At 45.4% G+C, this 26,111-nt stretch overlaps 2 protein-coding genes across 6 annotated transcripts in view; one reads left to right on the top strand and one right to left on the bottom strand.

Annotated features, from left to right (window-relative positions):
- The window catches only part of TUBGCP2 (tubulin gamma complex associated protein 2), a 29,786-nt gene extending 20,386 nt beyond the window's left edge, over positions 1-9,400 (bottom strand). The window contains exons 1-5 of one of the 4 annotated variants that reach the window (XM_049854709.1): positions 9,276-9,400; positions 8,399-8,568; positions 6,132-6,320; positions 1,943-2,071; positions 908-1,084 (exon numbers count right to left, since the gene is read on the bottom strand). In XM_049854709.1, the coding sequence (XP_049710666.1) occupies positions 908-1,084; positions 1,943-2,071; positions 6,132-6,281 (456 nt within the window). In that variant the 5' untranslated portion in view covers positions 6,282-6,320; positions 8,399-8,568; positions 9,276-9,400. The other 3 variants (XM_049854710.1, XM_049854712.1, XM_049854711.1) reach the window with 3 other exon arrangements.
- ZNF511 (zinc finger protein 511) lies at positions 9,401-23,059 on the top strand. Of its 2 annotated transcripts, XM_049854720.1 has the most exons (6): positions 9,401-9,553; positions 9,727-9,800; positions 10,470-10,671; positions 10,909-11,033; positions 21,293-21,472; positions 22,152-23,059. In XM_049854720.1, exons 1-6 carry the CDS (start codon positions 9,401-9,403, stop codon positions 22,228-22,230), a joined length of 813 nt encoding a protein of 270 aa, XP_049710677.1. In that variant the 3' UTR covers positions 22,231-23,059. The 2 variants fall into 2 exon arrangements, with proteins under 2 accessions (XP_049710677.1, XP_049710678.1); XM_049854721.1 differs by lacking the exon at positions 22,152-23,059 and having other exon boundaries at positions 10,909-11,049; positions 21,293-21,467.
- Positions 23,060-26,111: the final 3,052 nt, after the last annotated feature.

A 26,111-nucleotide genomic window follows, 5' to 3' on the forward strand; every position in this document is an offset into this window, starting at 1 on the left:
AAGAAGGCAATGGGATGACATATACAAAGCATTGAAAGAAAAAAACTGCCAACCAAGAATCATATATCCAGCAAACCTGTCTCTTGAATATGAAGGTGAAATTGGGATGTTTCCAGATAAACAGAAGATGAGGGAATTTGCAAAAATCAAATGAAAACTACAAGAGATACTAAAGGAAGTTCTCTGGTTAGAAAATCAATAACGTCAGATATCAACCCAAGACTAGAACACAGGGCAGAGCAACCAGATAGCGACCCAGACAGGGAAATCTCAAAAACAAATCAAGATAAAAAACCACTCAAAACAGGCAAACAGTGCTATCATTACGTAAAAGATGACAACATTAAATCAATAAAGAGGAACTAAAAAATGTAGTCACAGATCTCTCATATGGAGAAAAAATCAAGGCGATATAAAGAAAAAAATTTGATTTAACCTTAGAAAAACATGGATAAATATTAAGGTAACCATAAAAGAGACTTAACAATCGTACACATCAAAATGAAACATAAGAAAAACATAGACTCAGCAAAAACAACATCGACAACAATGAAAAACAGGAAAGACAATATACAAAGAAAAACTACTCAGCACAAAAACTGATGGAGGAAAATGAGAAGCCGTAACTGTTGGCTGAGATCCCACCACTACCCTTCACCAGGTGAGTCTGGCTGCCTGGGTAAGTCAAAACCTACTGCAGGGCTGCTGTCTTCTTGTGGCCCAGAATTCTTGATTATAAAGAAAATTTAAAGCTGGGTCATGGTCAAAAGCAAAGCCTCTATCTCCCAAACTTCACATTAATTTTTAACAAGTGACAGAGACGTGGCCCATCAGCTGCAGCCCTGCACCTGAAAGGTGGGCAGGTGCAGTCTGGGGGAAGGTGTATCCCCAGAAATGGATGGCGTACCTGCTGCAGCGTGGAGCCCGTGGCCACACTGCCGAGCTGCCTCCTCAGCTCCTCAAGCTCCTGCGTGGAGATCTTGGAGGCAGAGGCAGGGACACTGAAGCTGGGGGTGGAGCTGGCTGCAGCACTGGCCAGGAGCTCAGCCCGCTCTTTTGCATTCTGCTGCAAGTACTGCAGAGTCTAAAAACAACAAAGCCAGGTATTTACAGGGGTCAGCATGCTTGTTCAATCTGGAGAGCAAAGCAACCCTCCCACTTACTTCTTTCCTAATTCAAATGAGCACCTGTGGGGAACACAGAGGAGCCACTCTTGTAACCCTTTAGTTTCCCTCTTGTCTCTAGGCAGCCTCCCAGCAGGTGGTACATCTGCCACATGCTAAAAACCTCCTCTGATGTCCACTCCAGATCCATCCTGCATGCAGGCACAGCCAGCTCTGCAATTTAACCTCATTGAGGTCCCTCCCACTCCAAGTGAGCCGGCCCCCTTAGGGCACGGGCTCATGTGCACCACCCTCACCCCTTTGGTCCTGGAAAGATGCATGGCTGCATGAACCAAGCTTAAGTACCTAACGCACTACTGGAATGCTCTTCAGGGCCAGGCTCCTTCGGCCTGGACGTGTTTTTTTCTTAAAACAAAAGTAACACGTGCACAAGATAAAATGCTCAAAGAATACAGCATTACACACAGTGAGGAATCAGCTTCCCTGCCCCTTTCTCCCTGGAGATGGTCCTGCTCCACCCTGGCTCACTGTTCATCCTAATGGCACCATACGTCGTATGAGGTGGAAAACGAGCGAGCGAGCACAAGAGGCTACAGTAGAGGCAGAGATGTGGTGAATGGATGACACGGTTGCCGGTAATGGCAGACTGGAGAGGTCCTATCTAACGAAGTATATCTCCTACACCGAGAAGTTGCTTAAAACCACTGTCCCTAGCAGAAGCTCCCTGAGGAGCTCGTGTCTTGTTAGCCTTTCTGGCACGGAAGGAAAATCTTTTCACAGCATTCACACCACACTATCCCAGCCGGTCCCCACAGCACCTCCTTGTCCTCTGTGAGCTTCGACAGCAGGTACACCAGTGGGTCCAGGCTCCGCGTGTTTTTAGACTTCAGCTCATCATACTTCTTCAGGAAGTCTTCTGGAGTTCGAGAGAATTCTGCTATTTTAACCTTGAAAGCATGAACGTGAGTGATTTAATGGCAGCAATTAATTATGCACTTAACACACACCTTCCAGAAAATTATAGACAAAAGCCAAACAGTTAAACTAGGCAGGTTAAATAATCACATATCCCTGAAGTAAACTAAGGAAGCTCACCAGAATCTTAGGGTCGCTATGAGTCGGAATTGACTCGACGGCACTGGCTTGGTTTTTTTTTGGTTATTCATACTTTCTGTTAAGGCTTTTCTCATTTTATGCTTTCTAAGTCTTAGGTCAGGTAATAGTCACTTCCATTTTTCCTAGCAGTTTATGCACTTGCTTTACCTGTTATAATTCATTCCCTCTGGACTTTACTGTGATGCACAGGTCAGGCGTTATGCCTAATACCATGATTCAGAATACTCCATTTATAATAAATGAAACTTAACTGTGGGGTCCTGAGCTCTCAACCCCCATGTGTCTGTCAGTTTGTCGTACTGTGGGGCTTCTGTGTTGCTCTGATGCTGGAAGCTATGCCACCGGTATTCAGATACCAGCAGGGTCACCTAAGGAGGACAGGTTTTAGCTGAGCTTCCAGACCAGGACAGACTAGGAAGAAGGACCCGGCAGTCTACTTCTGAAAAGCATTAGCCAGTGAAAACCTTATGAATAGCAGCGGAACATTGTCTGATACAGTGCTGGAAGATGAGCCCCCCAGGTTGGAAGGCACTCAGAAGATGACTGGGGAAGAGCTGCCTCCTCAAAATAGACTTGACCTTAATGATGTGGATGGAGTAAAGCTTTCGGGACCTTCATTTGCTGATGTGGCATGACTCAAAATGAGAAGAAACAGCTGCAAACATCCATTAAAAATTGGAACCTGGAATGTATAAAGGATGAATCTAGGAAAATTGGAAATTGTCAAAAATGAAATGGAACGCACAAACGTCAATATCCTAGGCATTAGTGAGCTGAAATGGACTGGTATTGGCCATTTTGAATTGGACAACCATATAGTCTACTATGCTGGGAATGACAACTCGAAGAGGAATGGTGTTGCATTCATCCTCAAAAAGAACGTTTCAAGATCTATCCTGAAGTACAACACTATCAGTGATAGAATAATATCCATATGCCTGCAAGGAAGACCTGTTAATATGACTATTATTTAAATTTACACACCAAATAGGGCCAAACATGAAGAAATGGAAGATTTTTATCAGCAGCTGCAGTCTGAAATTGATCGAACGTGCAATCAAGACGCATTGATAATTACTGGCGATTGGAATGCAAAAGTTGGAAACAAAGAAGAAGGATCAGTAGTTGGAAAATATGGCCTTGGTGATAGAAACAATGCTGGATATCGAATGATAGAATTTTGCAAGACCAATGACTTCTTCATTGCAAATACCTTCTTTCACCAACATAAACGGTGACTATACATGTGGACCTCACCAGATGGAACACACAGAAATCAAACTGACTACAGCTATGGAAAGAGATGATGGAAAAGCTCAATATCATCAGTCAGATCAAGGCCAGGGGTCGGCTGTGGAACAGATCATCAATTGCTCATACGCAAGTTCAAGCTGAAACTGAAGAAAATCACAGCAAGTCCACGAGAGCCAAAATATGACCTTGAGTATATCCCACCTGAATTTAGAGACCATCTCAAGAATAGATTCGATGCACTGAACAATAGTGACCAAAGACCAGATGAGTTGTGGAATGACATCAATGACATCATCCATGAAGAAAGCAAGAGGTCACTCAAAAGACAGGAAAGAAAGAAAAGACCAAGACATTGAGGAGACTCTGAAACTTGCTCTTGAGCACTGAGCAGCTAAAGCGAAAGGAAGAATTGATGAAGTAAAAGAACTAAAGATTTCAAAGGGCCTCTCGAGAAGACAGTAAAGTATTATAATGACACATACAAAGAACTGGAGATGGAAAACTAAAAGAGAAGAACTCACTCAGCGTTTCTCAAGCTGAAAGAACTGAAGAAAAAATTCAAGCCTCGAGTTGCAATGGTGAAGGATTCCATGGGGAAAATATTAAATGACAAAGGAAGCATCAAAGGAACATGGAAGGAACACAGAGTCATTATACTAAGAAGAATTAGTCGATATTCAACTATTTCAAGAGGTGACACATGATCAGGAACCGAGCGTACTGAAGGAGGAAGTCCAAGTTTGCTCTGAAGGCATTAGTGGAAAACAAGGCTCCAGGAATTGATGGAATGTCAATTGAGATGTTTTAACAAACAGATGCAGCGCTGGAGGTGCTCATCCGTCTATGCCAAGAAATATGGAAGATAGCTTCCGGGCCAACTGATTGGAAGAAATCCATATTTACGCCTATTCCCAAGAAAGGTGATCCAACCAAGTGTGGAAATTATAGAACAATATCATTAATATCACACGTAAGCAAAATTTTGCTGAAGATCATTCCAAAATGGCTGCAGCAGTATATAGACAGGGAACTGCCAGAAATTCAGGCTGGTTTCAGAAGAGGACGTGGAGCCAGATATCATTGCTGATGTCAGATGGATCTTGGCTGAAAGCAGAGAATAGGAGAAGGATGTTTACCTGTGTTTTATCAATTACGCAAAGGAACTTGATTACGTGGATCATAACAAACTATGGATAACACTGCGAAGAATGGGAATTCCAGAACACTTAATTTTGCTCCTGAGGAACCTTTACATAGATCAAGAGGCAGTTGTTCAGACATAACAAGGGATTACGATTGGTTTAAAGTTAGGAAGGGCATGCATCAGGGTTGTATTCTTTCACCATACCTATTTAATCTGTATGCTTAACACGTAATATGAGAAGCTGGACTACATGAAGAAGAACGGGGCATCAGGATTGGAGGAAGACTCATTAACAACCTATGTTATGCAGATGACACAATCTTGCTTGCTGAAAGTGAACAGGACTTGAAGCACTTACTAAAGAAGATCAAAGACCACAGCCTTCAGTATGGATTACACCTGAACATAAAGAAAACAAAAATCCTCACAACTGGACCAATGAGCAACATCATGATACATGGAGAAAAGACTAAAGTTGTCAAGGATTTCATTTTACTTGGATCCACAATCAAAAGCCATGGAAGCAGCAGTCAAGAAATCAAAAGACGCATTGCATTGGGCAAACCTGCTGCAAAGGACCTTTTCAAAGCATTCAAGAGCAAAGATGTCACCTTGAAGACTAAGGTGCACCTGACCCAAGCCATGGTATTTTCAATGACATCATATGCATGTGAAAGCCGGACAATGAATAAAAAAGGCTGAAGAAGAGTTGACTCCTTTGAATTGTGGTGCAGGCGAAGAATACTGAATACTGCCAAAAGAACGAACAAATCTGTCTTGGAAGAAGTGCGGCTAGAATGCTCCTTAGAGGCAAGGATGGAGAGTCCGTGTCTTATATACTTTGCACATGTTGTCAGGAAGGATCAGTCTCTGGAGAAGGACATCATGCTTGGCAGAGTACAGGGTCATCAGAAAAGAGGAAGATCCTCAACGAGGTGGACTGAAACAGTGGCTGCAACAATGAGCTCAAGCATAACAACGACTGTAACGATGGCGCAGGACGGGGCAGTGTTTCGTTCTGTTGTGCATAGGGTCGCTATGAGTTGGAACCGACTCGACGGCATCTAACAACAACGATAACTGTGGGGTCCTGAACTCTCAATTCTGTTTAGCTAATTTGTCTAATTACCCAATGCTATTATTTAACTGAATAACGAAGCTTCATAATTTAACAACAGATTCCAAATTCAAAACCATCTTCTACTGAAGATCTATGATTTTGAGTATTACTTGACTAAAGAAATAGTAATTTAAAGGGATTTCATGAGGTTGGTACCAGAGCCCACCTCCTCTTAGGACATGGGGAAGGCAGTGGTTGAGAGTCAGGTTCGAGCTCTCACCCTAACCCTCCACATACTCATCTGTAAGATGAGGGAGTGGCAGGAGCTCTCATAAACATTCAATAAAATCATAGACTTTTGCATAACACCTGCCACATAAGAGCTCTCAGCCTGCACTGTGTGCTGCCATCTGCCTGCCAGGGTGGCGCTCACCTTGGCGCTGTGTGCAGAGACAGTGGTCGTGACATACGGGGTTCTGTTCTTCTGCAGCAGGTCAATGTAGACCTCAGCCCCGTCGCTCCCATGGACATGCAGCAAGCTGAGCAGCTCATTAACATCATGGTGGATCCGAAACTCACTCATGGCTCCAGCTCCGGGACTCCAGCATCAGAATGTGAACTCCTGAGGGTGAGAGACACACCACTTATGAAACCAAACCCTATAAACAAGGCTTGAAAGCAATCTAAGTTGGCCAAGACCAGGCATTTGTCAAGCTAAAATCATCTGGGGCCCAGGAGAGCCCTGCAAACGTGCTCCCCCACCCCCTAGACGTCACCACAACAGCCTTAAGCTTAAACCACTACTCCCTGTCCCAGCACGAACACTGGACTCCAGCCCACAAGGCTCTCACCTGGCTCTAAAACCCTGAGCCTTTCAGCTGCAGCTCCATTTACAGCTCTGGTGCCAGGAACATCTCCCCTTCTTGCTCTCAAGGTTGGCTGTGTATGCTAATGCTTCTGGGCAAATTCTACACACTCCCTGTGCCCTTGAGCTGGATGGGGTCCCACTTTAGTTCACTATGCCCTGCTGTGTCCAAGGGTCTTGCCATGAAATACAAAATCAGTGTCCCACCAGGTGGAGAGCAGCGGACTGCATGGGGACCTCTGTTCTCCCACTGATGGCAGACCAGGCAGCCGTTACCACCAAGAGAGCCGACAACAGGTTTAAGACAAATGCATGTGTCAATCACCACAGATTCAAAACACAAATGGGACAGGCTTCACTAAAACACTGCAGCGCCAGTGCACGGGTCTTAGTCTAGGCCCATGAACATGAAAAGCACCCTCAGAAATGAGACGCGAAATCATCTGTGAATTTTCTAAGATGAAGGTCTTTCATCAGCTTCTCAAAAAGTTCTGTGACCCAAACAAGGTACAACTTACTAATACATATTAATTTGGAACTTCACATTGAGAAAGCTAGACTCTAATCTTGTCTAATGGAAAACAGATGCTCAGCATACAAATATCATACTTTCACGGCACATAAACATCAAATACTGGTCGGAGGCAGAACGTCTCCAACAATGAAAGTGGAACACAAACACGAACTGGTGGTACGTCCCCGAAGCATGCATGTTTTCATCAAGAAGCACTCATGGTTAGAAGGCAAGAAACACAGGATGTGGCCATGGAGTCCCAGGCAGGCTCAGCACTGACCCAGCCACTTCCCAGTTTTGGGACCCTGGGCAGGTAGCCTGTCCTTTCTAAGGCTCTGACACTCAGGTGCCTCATCAGAAAAGAGGGAAATGATAGTACCTATGCCACAGAGCTGCTGTGGGTTAAATAAGATAATTCTCATAAAGCACTGAGGTGCCCGCACATAAAAAGTTCTGCAGTTGTTATTATTGGAAAAGCAGAAATAACTCGTTGCTGTTACTACAAAGGGCAAATACTCTGGAAACATTAACTCCGTTATCTGGAAAATGGTGGATTTCACACATAGACAATCAGACCAGCATTACTGACAATGCCTCAACCATCAGTTCTTCCTTAACCACAAGGAGCCTTGAAGAAGGAACCTCGAACCACATGCAGAACAGGAAAACTGCAACTCTTTGGCTGATGGCTTCTCGATGACTGTGGGTTGTCCTCTGCTTTTGGATTGAAGGCCATGTTGGTAATACAAAAAGGCAAGGACATTTGTTTGCTGCTGAAACGAAACACCCTCCACCAAGCAAACACAGGTAGCGAGCTACTTCTGAGTGAACGTTGTTTTGAAACATCATCTTCAAGAAACTTTACATTTGTGGTAAAAATATAACACAGACATCCCCACATCACAAACATTAACACTGTAAGGAGCCTGCTGTTCTATCTGGATTTGGGGAACAATTCCTACAAGATGGCAGCCCTCGACTACAGGCAGTACCATCCCCTGGGGATCTGTGGAAATGTGTAGGGGCAACAGGCTGTCACAGTGTCTGGAAGGTGCTCCTTGACTTAGTGGGCAAGATGTAGGAGTGCTGTCCCACCAAAAATGCCAGTAGCGTCCCCACCAAAAAACAAAAACATTTAAGAACAGAACCCTGGTGGCACAGTGGTTAAGAGCTCAGCTGCTAACCAAAAGGTTGGCAGTTGAAATCCAGCACCTGCTCTCTGGAAACCCTAGGAGGCAGTTCTACACTGTTCTATAGGGTCGCTGAGACAGAACATACTCGATGGCACCTAACAACAATTTAAGAACATTTAAAAGCTTACTTAATCTTTCTGGTGCTCTAGAATTCTCTTCTCTGTTCGTTGCCACAAAAGGAGGAACACAAACTCGCGTGACTGAGCAGCACTTCTCTCCTGAGAGCTACCGGAGGGATGAGCGGGAGGAGGCGATGGAGTGGTACGTCATGTTTTGCCGTGACAGAATGAGGCACACGCTAGTAGTGAAAAACATTTGATTACAACACAGAAGAAGCTGAGAAAATCTTTGTTTAGAGCTCAAAGGTAATTGCACTAACTGGCTTGAAAAACGTTACCTTACAACTTGGAAAAATGCCAAGAACCCTAACGTTTTTCCAGAAACAGGAAAGTAAAGAAATAGTCCTCGGTATGAGACAAGAAAATGAAAAATAGACTCTTGATCCATAACAGAAGCTCTTAGGCCTAAAGATGACCAGGTGGGGCTGTAGCCACAAACCTTTAGTTGCAGGGTAAAGCTGACAAAAAGCTTTTCATCATGGGTCGCTTACTTCTATTTTCATTACACGTGGCTCTCTTATAGAAACAGCAAGCACCCCCTTTTCCTTGCTAGAGCACTTATAAGCCCTGCTCCACGAGGAAATCTTCTGGCGGGTGGAGTTTGTCCCTGTGAGCCCCCGGCCCATCCCCCACAGACGGTCCCATAGCGCCCCCTGCTTCTCTCGGGCGCTCCCGATCTAACTGGGTAGCTGTCTCCGCCGTTAAACATCTGCCGCCCTTCTCCGCTGCAGGCTCCGGGGCAGCAGGGACCCGGTCTGACGCTGGCACCCGTGGCCGCTGAGCACCTGGCACAGCGTCCGGCACACCGGTGGCGGGGCAAGCGCAGAGCCGCGCGGACGGGGGCCTGGGGTCCCCGCGCCCCCGCCCGCCCAGCGCCCGCACTCACCGCCGACTCAGCGCCGCCCCGCCCCGAGCCGCCGCAGCCCGCAGCGACGGCGGAAGTGATGCGCGCGACGTCACGTCCGGCTCCGGACGGTGGCCGGCAGGCAGGGGGAGAGGCGGTGCCCGGCCATGCAGCTGCCGCCCGCCTTGCGCGCCCGCCTGGCCGAGGGCCCCGGAGCCGCCGAGCCGCTGCCCGTGGTGCGAGACCCCGCGGCGGGGGCCGCGCCCTTTCGTTTCGTGGCGCGCCGGGTCCGCTTCCCGCGAGAGCACGAGTTCTTCGAGGTGCGCAGCGTGTGCGCGTCTGTGTGTGTGTGTCCGTGTGTCCCTGTGCGTCTCTGAGTCTGCGCGCGTCCGGGCAGTTGCCAGCTGGGGGCCGAGGTCTCAGGGGGCGGAGCGCCACGCGGGGCGGGGCCGGAAGGCTTCTGACCCCGCCCCACGGCACCTGTCTATTCCAGGATGGGGACGTGCAACGGCACCTCTATCTACGGGACGTGCTCATGCAGGTGGCCGAGGCCCCCGCAAGGCCCAGGTGAGCAGCTCCAGCGCCCACAGCGCCGCCTTCTGCTGTCGACGCTGGCGCTTCGCCCCACACTTACCCCACACCCACGCTCTGCCCTCACCTCGTAACCTTTTCACCTCTGCCCCAAGCCCCCTTCCTGTGCCCTTGCTTTGCAGGCCTGCCTACATCAGCATCAGGTCTGGGTGCTCCAGGAGTTCTCCGCCCGGGCTCTGCCACCAAAAAAACTGGAAACACCTGTTGCTGTTCAGTCGATTCCAACTCACAGTGACCCTATAGAACAGAGTAGAACTGCCCTATAGGGTTTCCAAGCCTGTAAAATTTTATGGAAGCAGACTGCCACATCTTTCTCCCTGGAGGAGCAGCCGGTGGGTTCTAACCACCGACCTTTCGGTTAGCGGCTGAGCACTTAACCACTGCGCCACCAGGGCTCTGCCACACTTACCTTTAACCCTCCTGGGAAGTGCCTTGTGCCCTGAACCACTGTGCCAAGGTTTGCGTAGCTGTCTCCCCCACTTCCTACCTTGTTTATGAACATCTAATGCGGGAAAAGTGGGGTTTTGAATTGCAGAAGGCTTCATGAGACTGCTTAGGGAGAACTGTTGGCAGGAGATTCAAACAGGGCTTTCTGTCACTGACTGATGGAGGGGCGCCTCTGTGAGACCTGCCCTCCCCACCTAGGGTGCCAGAGTTCACCTGCCAGGTGGCAGGCTGCTGCCAGGTGTTTGATACCCTGGAGGGCTACGAGCACCACTACCACGTGCTGCACAGGAACGTCTGCTCCTTCTGCAAGCGGGCATTCCCCTCCGGCCACCTGCTGGACAGCCACATCGTGGAGTGGCATGATGCTCTCTTCCAGATCCTGGCTGAGAGGCAGGACATGGTGAGCAGTGGGCCACGCCACGGGGCTGGAGCCAGTGTGGTCTGGTGCCAGGGTCACCGTGTTGTCATTGGGTACAGTAGCCAAGGGTCACGGTGTCCCTCCCATCCTAGGGGTGTGGGGGCAAGGCCAGGGGTCCCTTCCTGCCCGACACGTCTGATCATATGCTTCCCCAGAAATGAAAGCATGGCGGGGGGGGGGTCTAGGGTTATGATGGTAGAGTGGCACGTTCTGTTTCAGTACCAGTGCTTGGTGGAAGGGTGTGAGGAGAAATTCAAGACCAGCCGAGACCGAAAGGACCACATGGTAAAGCGTCACCTGTACCCTGCAGATTTCCGGTTTGATAAGCCCAAGAAGAGCAGAGGGTATGTGCAATGCCAGGTGTGTGCTGCCATGCCCACACCACCGTGTGTATCCACTCCCTGTCTCCAAAAGAAGCTTGTTGCCTAACTCCCACACTAGGATGTAGGTGCCATGGCTAAGAGCCTGTCATTGTTCACTGTTAGATTCAGCCACAAGTAACAGAAACCCGAAAACCAAGGGTTATTAGCTAGAGGACGTTAGACAAGTAGGGGTTTATTTTTTGTGTGACTGTTCACTGAACGGAGGGCAGGAAGGGAGCCTCTGGCTGCCCAGGCTCTGTGTTGGGACTGACTCTGGTCCAGTCCTCCGAGTCTGCCCTGGGCCCCTTAGTCCTTTAGGAGCACCCCACTTTTCTCCTGGCTCATACGTCTCTGGCCCACACCTGCCTTCTGTGGAGCACACTGGGCCACTGGCATGCCGTGCGGAGACAGCCTCCAGAGGGAGCCATGGCCACTGCGGTCCTTGTGGTTGTGTCCCAGGCCGTGAACCCCTCATGTTGGGCCCTCCGGTTTCTCATTTGTCCTGTGGTGTGTGTTCACGAACACGACAGCATAAGTACTTAGCAGCCATGTTATTTTCTAGAATGTGCCACACACAATTTGTTCACAATAACATCCAATACTTCAAACTGTGGGGAAACACCTCTGGAAATAATGGTTAAATTTGTGCAGTGTTTCCTTGCCTTTTTTTTTTTTAATTTTTATTGTTTTAAGTGAAAGTTTACAAAGCAAGTCAGTCTCTCATACAAAAACTTATATACACCTTGGTATGTACTCTTAGTTGCTCTCCCTGTGATGATGTAGCACACTCCTCTGCTCCACCCTGTATTTTTATGTCCATTCAGCCAGCTTCTGTCACCCTCTGTCTTCTCATCTCCCCTCCAGACAGGAGGTGCCCACATAGTCTCATGTGCCTACTTGGTCCAAGAAGCTTACTCCTCACCAGTATCATTTTCTATCTTATAGTCCAGTCCAATCCCTGTCTGAAGAGATGGCTTTGGGAGTGGTTCCCATCATGGGCTAACAGAAGGTCTGGGGACAATGACCTCCAAGGTCCTTCTAGTCTCAGACCATTAAGTCTGGTCTTTTTACGATAATTTGAGGTCTGCATCCCACTGCTCTCCTGCTCCCTCAGGGGTTCTCTGTTACGGCAGTCATCGGTTGTAGCCGGGCACCATCTAGGTCTTCTGGTCTCAGACTGATGTAGTCTCTGCTTTCTGTGTTCATTTCTGTCTCTTGGGCTCGTAGTTACCTTGTGCCTTTGGTGTTCTTCGTTCTCCTTTGCCACAGGTGGGTTGAGACCAACTGATGCATCTCAGATGGCTGCTTGTTTGCATTTAAAACTCCAGATTCCACTCACCAAAGCGGGATGCAGAATGTTTTCTTAATAGATTTTATTGTGCCTGTCGACCTAGGTGTCCCCTTCCCTCTCTCTTTTTTTTTTTTTACCTGTGTTTCTTTTTTTCTTTTTTTATTAACTTTTATTGAGCTTCCAGTGAACATTTACAAATCAAGTTAGTCTGTCACATATAAGTTTATATACATCTTATTCCGTACTCCCACTTGCTCTCCCCCTAATGAGTCAGCCCTTCCAGTCTCTCCTTTCGTGACAATTTTGCCAGCTTCCAACTCTATCCTCCCATCCCCCCTCCAGACAGGAGATGCCAACACAGTCTCAAGTGTCCACCTGATATAATTAGCTCACTCTTCATCAGCATCTCTCTCCTACCCACTGTCCAGTCCCTTTCATATCTGATGAGTTGTCTTCGGGGATGGTTCCTGTCTTGTGCCAACAGAAGGTTTGGGGACCATGACCGCCAGGATTCCTCTAGTCTCAGTCAGACCATTAAGTGTGGTCTTTCTATGAGAATTTGGGGTCTACATGCCACTGATCTCCTGCTCCTTCAGGGGTCCTCTGTTGTGCTCCCTGTCAGGGCAGTCATTGATTGTGGCCGGGCACCACCTAGTTCTTCTGGTTTCAGGATGATGTAGGTCTCTGGTTCATGGGGCCCTTTCTGTCTCTTGGGCTCTTAGTTGTCATGTGACCTTGGTGTTCTTCATTCTCCTTTGCTCCATGTGGGTTGAGACCAACTGATGCATCTTAGATGGCCGCTTGTTAGCATTTAAAACCCCAGACGCCACATTTCAAAGTGGGATGCAGAATGTTTTTGTAATAGAATTATTTTGCCAATTAACTTAGAAGTCCCCTTAAGCCATAGTCCCCAAACCCCCGCCCTTGCTCCGCTGACCTTTGAAGCATTCATTTTATCCCGGAAACTTCTTTGCTTTTGGTCCAGTCCAATTCAGCTGACCTTCCATGTGTTGAGTGTTGTCCTTCCCTTCACCTAAAGCAGTTCTTATCTACTAATTAATCAGTAAAACACCCTCTCCCTCCCTCCCTCCCTCCCTCCCCCCTTGTAACCACAAAAGTATGTGTTCTTCTTAGTTTATACTATTTCTCAAGATCTCATAATAGTGGTCTTATACAACATATGTCCTTTTGCCTCTGACTGATTTCATTCAGCATAATGCCTTCCAGGTTTCTCCATGTTATGAAATGTTTCACAGATTCATCACTGTTCTTTCTCGATGCATAGTATTCCGTTGTGTGAATATACCACAATTTATTTACCTGTTCACCCGTTGATGGACACCTTGGTTGCTTCCAGCTTTTTGCTATTGTGAACAGAGCTGCAATAAACATGGGTGTGCATATTTCTGTTTGTGTGAAGGCTCTTGTTTCTCTAGGGTATATTCCGAGGAGTGGGATTTCTGGGTTGTATGGTAGTTCTATTTCTAACTGTTTAAGATAACGCCAGATAGATTTCCAAAGTGGTTGTACCATTTTACATTCCCACCAACAGTGTGTAAGAGTTCCAGTCTCTCCGCAGCCTCTCCAAGATTTATTATTTTGTGTTTTTTGGATTAATGCCAGCCTTGTTGGAGTGAGATGGAATCTCATCATAGTTTTAATTTGCATTTTTCTAATGGCTAATGATCGAGAGCATTTTCTCATGTATCTGTTAGCTGCCTGAATATCTTCTTTAGTGAAGTGTGTGTTCATATCCTTTGCCCACTTCTTGATTGGGTTGTTTGTCTTTTTGTGGTTGAGTTTTGACAGAATCATATAGATTTTAGAGATCAGGCGCTGGTCGGAGATGTCATAGCTGAAAATTCTTTCCCAGTCTGTAGGTGGTCTTTTTACTCTTTTGGTGAAGTCTTTAGATGAGCATAGGTGTTTGATTTTTAGGAGCTCCCAGTTATCTGGTTTCTCTTTGTCATTTTTGGTAATGTTTTGTATTCTGTTTATGCCTTGTATTAGGGCTCCTACGGTTGTCTCTATTTTTTCTTCCATGATCTTTATCGTTTTAGTCTTTATGTTTAGGTCTTTGATCCACTTGGAGTTAGTTTTTGTGCTTGGTGTGAGGTATGGGTCCTGTTTCATTTTTTTGCAAATGGATATCCAGTTATGCCAGCACCATTTGTTAAAAAGACTATCTTTTCCCCAATTAACTGACACTGGGCCTTTGTCAAATATCAGCTGCTCATATGTGGATGGATTTATATCTGGGTTCTCAATTCTGTTCCACTGGTCTATGTGCCTGTTGTTGTACCAATACCAGGCTGTTTTGACTACTGTGGCTGTATAACAGGTTCTGAAATCAGGTAGAGTGAGGCCTCCCACTTTCTTCTTCTTTTTCAGTAATGCTTTGCTTATCCGAGGCTTCTTTCCCTTCCATATGAAGTTGGTGATTTGTTTCTCTATCACCTTAAAAAATGACATTGGAATTTGGATCGGAAGTGCATTGTATGTATAGATGGCTTTTGGTAGAATAGACATTTTTCCTATGTTAAGTCTTCCTATCCATGAGCAAGGTATGTTTTTCCACTTAAGTATGTTCTTTTTAATTGCTTGTAGTAGAGCTTTGTAGTTTTCTTTGTATAGGTCTTTTACATCCTTGGTAAGATTTATTTCTAAGTATTTTAACTTCTTGGGGGCTACTGTGAATGGTATTGATTTGATTATTTCCTCTTCGATGTTCTTTTTGTTGATGTAGAGGAATCCAAGTGATTTTTGTATGTTTATCTTATAACCTGAGACTCTGCCAAACTCTTCTATTAGTTTCAGTAGTTTTCTGGAGGATTCCTTAGGGTTTTCTGTGTATAAGATCATGTCATCTGCAAATAAAGATAATTTTACTTCCTCCTTGCCAATCCGAATGCCCTTATTTCTTTCTCTAGCCTAATTGCTCTGGCTAGGACCTCTAGCACAATGTTGAATAAGAGCGGTGGTAAAGGGCATCCTTGTCTGGTTCCCGTTCTCAAGGCAAATGCTTTCAGGTTCTCTCCATTTAGAGTGATGCTGGCTGTTGGCTTTGCATAGATGCCCTTTATTATGTTGAGGAATTTTCCTTCAATTCCTATTTTGGTAAGAGTTTTTATCATAAATGGATGTTGGACTTTGTCAAATGCCTTTTCTGCATCAATTGATAAGATCATGTGGTTTTTGTTTTTTGTTTTATTTATGTGGTGGATTACATTAATGGTTTTTCTGATATTAAACCAGCCTTGCATACCTGGTATAAATCCCACTTGATCAGGGTGAATTATTTTTTTGATATGTTGTTGAATTCTATTGGCTAGAATTTTGTTGAGGATTTTTGCATCAATGTTCAGGAGGGATATAGGTCCGTAATTTTCTTTTTTTGTAATGTCTTTATCTGGTTTTGGTATCAGGGAGATGGTAGCTTCATAGAATGAGTTGGGTAGTATTCTGTCATTTTCTATGCTTTGAAATACCTTTAGTAGTAGTGGTGTTAACTCTTCTCTGAAAGTTTGGTAGAACTCTGCAGTGAAGCCGTCCGGGCCAGGGCTTTTTTTTGTTGGGAGTTTTTTGATTACTGTTTCAATCTCTTTTTTTGTTATGGGTCTATTTAGTTGTTCTACTTCTGAATGTGTTAGTTTAGGTAGGTAGTGTTTTTCCAGGAATTCATCCATTTCTTCTAGGTTTGCAAATTTGTTAGAGTACAATTTTTCGTAATAATCTGATATGATTCTTTTAATTCAGTTGGGTCTGTTGTGATGTGGCCCTTCTCGCTTCTTATTCGGGTTATTTGTTTCCTTTCCTGTATTTCTTTAGTCAGTCTAGCCAATGGTTTATCAATTTTGTTAATTTTTTCAAAGAACCAGCTTTTGGCTTTGTTAATTCTTTCAATTGTTTTTCTGTTCTCTAATTCATTTAGTTCAGCTCTAATTTTTATTATTTGTTTTCTTCTGGTGTCTGATGGATTCTTTTGTTGCTCACTTTCTATTTGTTCAAGTTGTAGGGACAGTTCTCTGATTTTGGCTCTTCCTTCTTTTTGTTTGTGTGCATTTATCGATATAAATTGGCCTCTGAGCACTGCTTTTGTTGTGTCCCAGAGGTTTTGATAGAAAGTATTTTCATTCTCGTTGCATTCTATGAATTTGTTTATTCCCTCCTTGATGTCTTCTATAGCCCAGTCTTTTTTCAGGAGGGTATTGTTCAGTTTCCAAGTATCTGATTTCTTTTCCCTAGTTTTTCTGTTATTGATTTCTAGTTTTATTGCCTTGTGGTCTGAGAAGATGCTTTGTAATATTTCGATGTTTTGGATTCTGCAAAGGTTTGTTTTATGACCTAATATGTGGTCTATTCTAGAGAATGTTCCATGTGCGCTAGAAAAAAAAAGTATACTTTGCAGCATTTGGGTGGAGAGTTCTGTTTAAGTCAGTGAGGTCAGGTTGGTTGATTGTTGTAATTAGGTCTTCCGTGTCTCTATTGAGCTTCTTACTGGATGTCCTGTCCTTCTCCAAAAGTGGTGTGTTGAAGTCTCCTACTATAATTGTGGAGGTGTCTATCTCACTTTTCAGTTCTGTTAAAATTTGATTTATGTATCTTGCAGCCCTGTCATTGGGTGCATAAATATTTAATATGGTTAAGTCTTCCTGATCAATTGTCCCTTTTATCATTATGTAGTGCCCTTCTTTATCCTTTGTGGTGGATTTAAGTCTAAAGTCTATTTTTGTCAGAAATTAATATTGCTACTCGTCTTCTTTTTTGCTTATTGTTTGCTTGATATATTTTTTTCCATCCTTTGAGTTTTTGTTTGTTTGTGTCTCTAAGTCTAAGGTGTGTCTCTTGTAGGCAGCGTATAGACGGATCGTGTTTCTTTATCCAGTCTGAGACTCTCTGTCTCTTTATTGGTGCATTTAGTCCATTTACATTCAGTGTAATTATAGATAAACAAGTGTTTAGTTTTGTCGTTTTGATGCCTTTTTATGTGTGTTGTTGACAATTTCATTTTTCCACATACTTTTTTGTGCTGAGACGTTTTTCTTAGTAAATTGTGAGATCCTCGTTTTCGTAGTTGTTTGACTTTATGTTTGTTGAGTCGTTACGTTTTTCTTGGCTTTTATCTTGAGTTATGGAGTTGTTACACCTCTTTGTGGTTACCTTAATATTTACCCCTATTTTTCTAAGTAAAAACCTAACTTGTATTGTTCTATATCGCCTTGTATCACTCTCCATATGGCAGTTCTATGCCACCCGTATTTAGTCCCTCTTTTTGATTATTGTGATCTTTTACATATTGACTTCAATGATTCCCTGTTACGAGTATTTTTTTTTTTAATTAATCTTAATTTGTTTTTGTGATTTCCCTATTTGAGTTGATATCAGGATGTTCTGTTTTGTGACCTTGTGTTGTGCTGGTATCTGATATTATTGGTTTTCTGACCCAACAATATCCTTTAGTATTTCTTGTAGCTTTGGTTTGGTTTTTGCAAATTCTCTAAACTTGTGTTCATCTGTAAATATCTTAATTTCACCTTCATATTTCAGAGAGAGTTTTGCTGGATATATGATCCTTGGCTGGCAGTTTTTCTCCTTCAGTGCTCTGTATATGTCATCCCATTCCCTTCTTGCCTGCATGGTTTCTGCTGAGTAGTCTGAACTTATTCTTATTGATTCTCCCTTGAAGGAGACCTTTCTTTTCTCCCTGGCTGCTTTTAAAATTTTCTCTTTATCTTTGGTTTTGGCAAGTTTGATGATAATATGTCTTGGTGTTTTTCTTTTTGGATCAATCTTAAATGGGGTTTGATGAGCATCTTGGATAGATATCCTTTCGTCTTTCATGATGTCAGGGAAGTTTTCTGTCAGCAGATCTTCAACTGTTTTCTCTGTGTTTTCTCCCTCCCTGTTCTGGGACTCCAATCACACGCAAGTTATCCTTCTTAATAGAGTCCCACATGATTCTTAGGGTTTCTTCATTTTTTTTAATTCTTTTATCTGATTTTTTTTCAGCTATGTTGGTGTTAATTCCCTGGTCCTCCAGATTTCCCAGTCTGTAATCTAATTGCTCGAGTCTGCTCCTCTGACTTCCTATTGCGTTGTCTAATTCTGTAATTTTATTGTTAATCTTTTGGATATCTACATGCTGTCTCTCTATGGATTCTTGCAACTTATTAATTTTTCCACTATGTTCTTGAATAATCTTTTTGAGTTCTTCAACTGTTTTATCAGTGTGTTCTTTGGCTTTTTCTGCAGTTTGCCTTATTTCATTTCTGATGTCTTGAAGCATTCTGTAAATTAGTTTTTTATATTCTGTATCTGATAATTCCAGGATTGTATCTTCATTTGGGAAAGATTTTGATTCTTTTGTTTGGGGGTTTGTAGAAGCTGTCATGGTCTGCGTCTTTATGTGGTTTGATATTGACTGCTGTCTCCAAGCCATAAAAAAAAGATATAGTAGTGGTTTATTCTATAGTTGCTCACTGAGTCTTATCTTGTTTTGTTTTCTTTCAGTATACGTGGATGGGCTACTAGATTGTGCTGTCTTGTTTGTTGTAGCCCTTGACTTACTTATGACCTATTACCAGCTGGTTTGGGCTGTTGCCAGATATATATGCCTGAGTCTATTCACTATTCCTGAGTAGAATCTGATTTTGGGTCATCAAGTGTGTGCTGCACCCTAACACCTATCCACCTCGAGAAGTAGTGGTGATAGTTGTGTGCACCAGCTTCTATTAGCAGCTGGGGTTCACCCTCCAGGGGGGGGCAGGATGCTGACAGGCTTCCCCCAAGTGTCAGTGAGGTGGGTGTGTCTCTATTCCTGTAGCACCTTGGTGGGAGGGCACTGCAGCTGTACCTAAGGCCCCCAATGCAAGTACCTCTACTGATTGGTAGGTGTCACCCTCCTTAGACCCCTAAGGCAAGAGGCTAGGTGGTCTGGGGGGAGCTTCAGCCCTCAGTTCCCTGTTGTGGGTCAGTTAGGGCTCTGTTGAATAAGCAGAGAAATCAGACCTGGGAAACTTGTTTTTCCAGAAAATCCGCTAAAAAAAAATGCAGTCAGATCCCTTTCAGAACTGCCTTTGGATTATAACTGCCACCTCTTCCCTGTAAGGATGAAAGTCCGAGATTTGGATCATATATGCTTGGCTGTAGCTGGTTCTGTGTTTTTAGTCCAATTAGGGATGGATTTTTGGTCCCCGGGTTTTTTGTGGTTCCTTCTCTCAGGCTGGAAGAATGTGTTAGGAAAAGACAAAAAAAAAAAAAAAAGAGGGGGAAAAGCAAAGCCGCCACGGAGCCAGAGCCGTTCTCCCTCTGGCTCAGGAAATTCCAATGTTAATGAAGCCGCCTGGGAAGGGTGGGGGAGGGTTCAGAGAGATAGGAGAGTAGCACCTTGGAATATAGCCAAAGTTGTTTGTCTTGCTTGGAATGACTGTTTTATCTGAGATTCCCGAGGGGCGTGTCGCCTATGTGTGCTGGCTGTGTGGAGATTGCCCCTGGGGGTCTGGCCTGCTGAAGCTGCGGTCAGATCCTCCGCTGCCAGTCCAAAGCCCAGCGTCAAGGTTCCCCTGCTGGGACGCTGCACTCACGACTCCAAAATCAGTCGCTGCCTCCCGGGGACTTCTCGTCCCGCCAGCCGTGTTGCCGTGCCGCCCCTGCAGACTGGCTGGGCCCCCTCCCAGGGTTAGTTCAGGGGAGTAGGGCTGCGCCCCGTGCTTGCGCCGTGACAGCGCCCAGTCAAATGCCCGGCACCAAGGTTCCCTGGCTGGGACGCTGCACTCCCGGCTCCAAAATCAGTCGCTGCCTCCTGGGGACTTCTCGTCCCACCAGCCGCGTCGCTGCGCTGCCCCTGCGGAGCGGCTGGTCCCCCTCCCAGGGTTAGTTCAGGGGAGTAGAGCTGCGCCCCATGCTTGCGCCGTGACAGCGCCCAGTCTATAGCCCGGCGCCAAGGTTCCCCGGCTGGGACGCTGCACTCCCGGCTCCAAAACCTGTCACTGCCTCCCGGGGACTTCTCCCACCAGCCGCGTCACCACGCCACCTGCGTGGACCGGCTGGGCCCCCTCCCGGGTTCAGTTCAGGGGGGTAGGGCTGCGCCCCTTGTTTGTGCCGTCACAAGATTTTTGAGTTCAGCTCCCCTGGGCCCAGAAGCCCGGCGCCAAGGTTACCTGACTGGGACGCTGGCTCCAGGCTCCGAAAACAGTCGCTGCTTCCCTGTATTTGTTCGTTTTCCGTCTCTAAAACTGTGTTTGTTGTTCAGGGTTTGTAGATTGTTACGTATGTGATCGATTCACTTGTTTTTCCGAGTCTTTGTTGCAAGAGGGATCCGAGGTAGCATCTACCTAGTCCGCCATCTTGGCCCCGCCTCGCCCTCTCTTTTTTTATTAGCTGATTTTTTCAGGCAAACCTTGGTAACAATCTAAAAATTACACTCATCCAAGGCTTTTGAGACTAACATATTTCCCCAAACAATATTTGCTGCTCAAAATGAAACAGTTGAGAGAACACAGTGTGACAGGGACACTGCAAGGACTGGAGAATAAGACAACTTAGGTTGGAGAAAAGCCCACAATGCCATACCAGTGTTTGTGGACAGTGTTAGGGATGAGGCTGCAAACATCTGATGGTCTCCGGTTACTTTAGGGAGGTTTTCACTGTCATGGAAAGATATTTGGCACCTTTGGTAGGTATTTACCACAGGGCCCCATAAAAATACTGATTTTCAAATGATGAGTTATGCTTAGATATATAAACATGCTGTCTGTTACGTAAACACTTACGTCTTTGCGCTAGAAGTTCTCCTTTTCCTGGTATTTGAAAATTAGACTGTGCCAAAATAGCAAGAAGATATCTTTGCAAGAAAACGCAGCTTCTTCTCTGTGAGTCTGTTTCAGGGGAAGACGGGGATGTGGGGGCTGATTCCATGGGGAGCTGCTGCTCACAGCTCTCTCCTCTGCAGCGCAGCCACACAGGGGGCCACGGTGCCCATGTCGGTAGAAGCCCCAGCGGGTCAGGGCGAGCAGTCAGAAGAGGACATCATGGAGGTCTCCTCTGACGAACGTGTGGCGCCTTCCCCAGTGCCTGCGGGTGAGAGCTGGGCCACACCAGGGCTCCCAGAGAGGCGGGCCTACAGCCACAGGTCAGTGGTATCGGACATCCTCCTGGACTAGTCGTGAGTCCTGGGTTGACTGAGTATCAGCATGTTAGCCTCAGCTGCAGGGAGGAGCCCGAATGTTCTGGTTTCTGGAGCACTCCATTTTTGAAAGCCCTGAAACAACGGGAAGCAGAGCACTGTGCCTCTCGTGGAGGAAATGGATTGTGATTATTTCTGTTATAAACTGTGGGCTTGTCTTTCTAGTATTTAATGTGATTTTATCGGGTTAAAGTTGATTTTAATCTCAATTTTGGGAAAAATGTTTAACAAATGGAAAAGTCACCGAACAACCCAAACCGATAGAAATTGAGCTTGCCTGTGCCTTAACTGCTTGTCAGTTGCCTGGATCTGGCCTGTGAGTAAGTCCTGAAGGCTGGGGCACTCAGACTTTGGGTGGGCAGCAGCAGAGAGTCTGCACCCAGAGTGGTGGCAGGAGCCACCCTCCTGGCCCACCTCCCAGAGCGAGTGTCTGGGGAGCGTAAGACAGCTGGAAGGGGCTGTTCCCAGGCCTGGGTGTCCCACAGTATGGAGGGTCCCCACGGGGTGGGGGTGCTGAAGAAGCGGGCAGGCTCAGGGAAGAAGAAAGCACACACAGACGGCTGTGATGAGCGGCTGATGTTTGCAAGGGAAATGCAGTCACTGAACAGAACACCTTCCCTTCCAGAATTCCTGCCACCATCTGTTTCGGTCAAGGTGCATCACGGGGATTTAAAAGCACCAAGAAGAGAAGCAAACACCACTGATGGTCCCAGCGGTGGGGTGACCCTGAGGCCTCTGACAGCAGCCAGGGGACAGCACCTGCCAGCTGCAGTGGTTTTGGTCACAGGCTACTCTTTTTGCCCTAGAATCAGGCTGCGAGCAGCTCTGGTGTGGCCACCCTGGGGCCCAGGATTTGACTCTCTCAATGTCTCAGCCCCGTGGTGGGTGGTGTCCATTACCAGGAGCAACAGGAGCTCACGGTTTCTGGACAGTGACGCAGACCACTGCCCAGGAAGGAGGTGAACGCTGGCCCTCAGCAGCAAGCGCCATAAGAATCTCTTTTTTGAGTGTATAAAATAAATATTTTTCACTAGCAGGTTTTAGTCATGGTGACTATTACTCTGAAGTGTGGTTTTCATGAAGCCCTGGAGTTTCTTAGGTGGGGGCTGAGGTGACTTGGCATCTGCCTAGAGTCGTCAGTGACCACAGCTTTGAGGAAGATGCTCTGTCCTCCCGTCCACTCCTCAGTGAATGTTCATGTGTGTTAGGTGTTGGGGACCCAGCCATGAGCAAAACCAGCCAGGAGAGCCCAGGTTAACAGAATAGACATGCGTGTCCTCACGTGGTGGCTGGTACCAGGAAAGGGAATGCAGGGCACTACAGGGATGTTGCGGAGGGCTGGGCTGTGGTCAGGAGGCTCCCCTGGGAAGGAGTGTTGTTGCCTGAAGCAGGAAGGTGACGGGACACGGAAAGGCACTGCAGCAGAGGGGCAGCAGGCACTCACCCTGGAATCCAGAGCACATGCCGGTGTCCCCGACAGACAAGGATCGAGTTCAGCTGTGTGCTCATTGGCGGTCGTAGTGGAGCACCACACATGGGTGTTTGGTTTCTGACACTGAATATTAGCTGCAAAACCACTAAAAGGCCAGCTTGTTAGAAATTCTCGAGATTATCCCCCTTTATTTAGGGCCATGGTAATTTTCCTTTTAGTTTTTGAGGAGATGGTGATAACAAGAGAATTTCATCTACCAAAGTATTAAAAACAAAATAGAACAATCACTTTTCCTAGAAATACCCTTTCTGGGCTGCCTTGAGACAACCCTTAACAAAGAAGAACATCTGAGTGATAGAACAGGCCCCGCAACCCACTCACAGCAAGAGAATAGAAAAACACAGAGGGGCCCTTTCTCACACAGCCAACCAACAAAAATCCAGAAGTTTGACAGCACCCCCTGCTGGTGAGGCTGTGGAAGACAGGAGCTCTTTTATATTGTCCCTGCCAAACAGAACGACCCCTAAGAAAATTTGGCAATATCTTGTAAAATGATTTCAGCATTTATACTTTGTCACAGTAATCTTATTCCTGGAGATAGAACTTAAACGTAAAACCAAAAACCAAACCCACTGCCGTCAAGTTGATTCCAACTCATAGCGACCCTATAGGACAGAGTAGAACTGCCCCGTAGAGTTTCCAAGGAGCGCCTGGCGGATTCAAACTGCTGACCTTTTGGTTAGCAGCCATAGCAGTTAACCACTACGCCACCAGGGTTTCCAAACTTAAACATACATTGGCAAAAATTCAAAAGATCTACCTACAAAACAATTTATTCCAGTACGGTTTTCAATAGCTAAAGAGTAAAAACAAATGTCCCAAGTGATCAGGAACCGATGGAACTGAAGAAAGAAGTCCAAGCTGCTCTGAAGGCATTGGCGAAAAACAAGGCTCCAGGAATTGATGGAATATCAATTGAGATCTTCCAACAAACAGATGCAGCGCTGGAGGTGCTCACTCGTCTATGCCCAGAAATATGGAAGACAGCTTCCTGGCCAACTGACTGGAAGAGATCCATATTTATGTGTATCCCCAAGAAAGGTGATCCAACTGAATGTGGAAATTATAGAACAATATCATTAATATCACATGCAAGCAAAATTTTGCTGAAGATCTTTCAAAAACGGCAGCAGCAGTGTATCGACAGGGAACTGCCAGAAATTCAGGCTGGTTTCAGAAGAGGATGTGGAACCAGGGATATCATTGCTGATGTCAGATGGATCCTGGCTGAAAGCAGAGAATACCAGAAGGATATTTACCTGTGTTTTTATTGATTAAGCAAGGGCATTTGACTGTGTGGACCACAACAAACTATGGATAACATTGCGAAGAATGGGAATTCCAGAACACTTAATTGTGCTCATGAAGAACCTTTACATAGATCAAGAGGTGGTTGTTCGGACAGAACAAGGGGATACTGATTGGCTTCAAGTCAGGAAAGGTGTGTGTCGGGGTTGTATTCTTTCACCATACCTATTCAGTCTGTACGCTAAGCAAATAATCTGAGAAGCTGGACTATATGAAGAAGAACGGGGCATCAGGATTGGAGGAAGACTCATTAACAACCTGCATTATGCAGATGAAAGTGAAGAGGACTTGAAGCACTTACTAACGAAGATCAAAGACCACAGCCTTCAGTATGGATCGCACCTCAACATAAAGAAAACAAAAATCCTCACAACTGGACCAATGCGTAACATCGTGATAAATGGAGAACAGATTGAAGTTGTCAAGGATTTCATTTTACTTGGATCCACAATCAACAGCCATGGAAGCAGCAGTCAAGAACTCAAAAGATGCATTGCACTGGGTAAATATGCTGCAAAGGACCTTTTCAAAATGTTGAAAAGCAAAGATGTCACCTTGAAGACTAAGGTGCGCCTGGCCCAAGCCATGGTATTTTCAATAGCATCATATGCATGGGAAAGCTGGACAATGAATAAGGAAGACCGAAGAAGAGTTGACGCCTTTGAATTGCAGTGTTGGAGAAGAATATTGAATATATCATGGACTGCCAAAAGAACGAACAAATCTGTCTTAGAAGAATTACAGCCAGAATGCTCCTTAGAGGCAAGGATGGCAAAACTGCATCTTACATACCTTGGACATGTTGTCAAGAGGGATCAGTCCCTGGAGAAGGACATCATGCTTGGCAGAGTACAGGGTCAGCAGAAAAGAGGAAGACCCTCAACAAGGTGGATTGACACAGTGGCTGCAACAATGAGCTCAAGCATAACAACGATTGTTAAGGATGGCTCAGGATCGGGCAATGTTTTGTTCTGTTGTGCATAGGGTTGCTATGAGTCGGAACCGACTTGACGGCACCTAACAACAACAAAAACAAATGTCCCAAGTCCAAATGACTTTAGTGTTGAGAACAGAAATTGTTGGCACAGGACAAAAAAGATGTATAATATTAACGAGATTAATAAAATCTCTGTAGCCCTGAATTTGAATTGGGAGTATCACCATAAACTTTTAATGTATATTGCATATTTGCTAAATCAGTAGCCATTTCTACTGAAAAGCTTGGATTATTTTGTCAGAAATCGAGGGAGTTATTAAATAATATGTGAGTTGAACTCAGAAGCCAACTTAAATAGGATCCTTTTGGCCAAAGATGGGTCAAGTTGAGCATCAACAAGAATACCCATTGCTGTCAGGTCGATTCTGACTCACAGCAAGCCTATAGGACAAAGTTGAACAGCCCCATAGGGTTTCCAAGGAGTAATTGGTGGATTCAAACTGCCGACCTTTTGGTAAGCAGGCAGATGCTTAATCACTGTGCCATCAGTAATAACAGTAGCTAAAATTGAATGAAATACTTTTAAGTATGCTTGAATCCATGAGTTCATAATGATTTTTAAAAAACAAACTCCACATTGGTCAGAAGGAAGAATAAGTGAAATTGAAGCTAGGTCAATAGAAATTATGCAAGCTGAAGAACAGAGAGGAAAAAAATGAAGAAAAATGAACAGAGCTTCAGAGAAATGTGGGGCACCATTAACTGTACCCACATGTGCTTACTGGAAGTACCAGAAGGAGAGGAGAGAGAGGAGCAGAAAAAATACTTGAAGAAACAATGGCTGAAAA

This window comes from Elephas maximus, chromosome 16 (genome assembly GCF_024166365.1).
Source record: "Elephas maximus indicus isolate mEleMax1 chromosome 16, mEleMax1 primary haplotype, whole genome shotgun sequence".
Lineage (NCBI taxonomy): Eukaryota > Metazoa > Chordata > Mammalia > Proboscidea > Elephantidae > Elephas > Elephas maximus.

Coding starts and splice junctions, on each gene's coding strand:
- ZNF511 (XM_049854720.1), top strand. CDS start 9,401: ATGCAGCTGCCGCCCGCCTTGCGCGCCCGCCTGGCCGAGGGCCCCGGA. Junction 10,672..10,908: donor TGGCTGAGAGGCAGGACATG/GTGAGCAGTGGG, acceptor GTTCTGTTTCAG/TACCAGTGCTTGGTGGAAGG. Junction 11,034..21,292: donor AAGCCCAAGAAGAGCAGAGG/GTATGTGCAATG, acceptor TCTCCTCTGCAG/CGCAGCCACACAGGGGGCCA.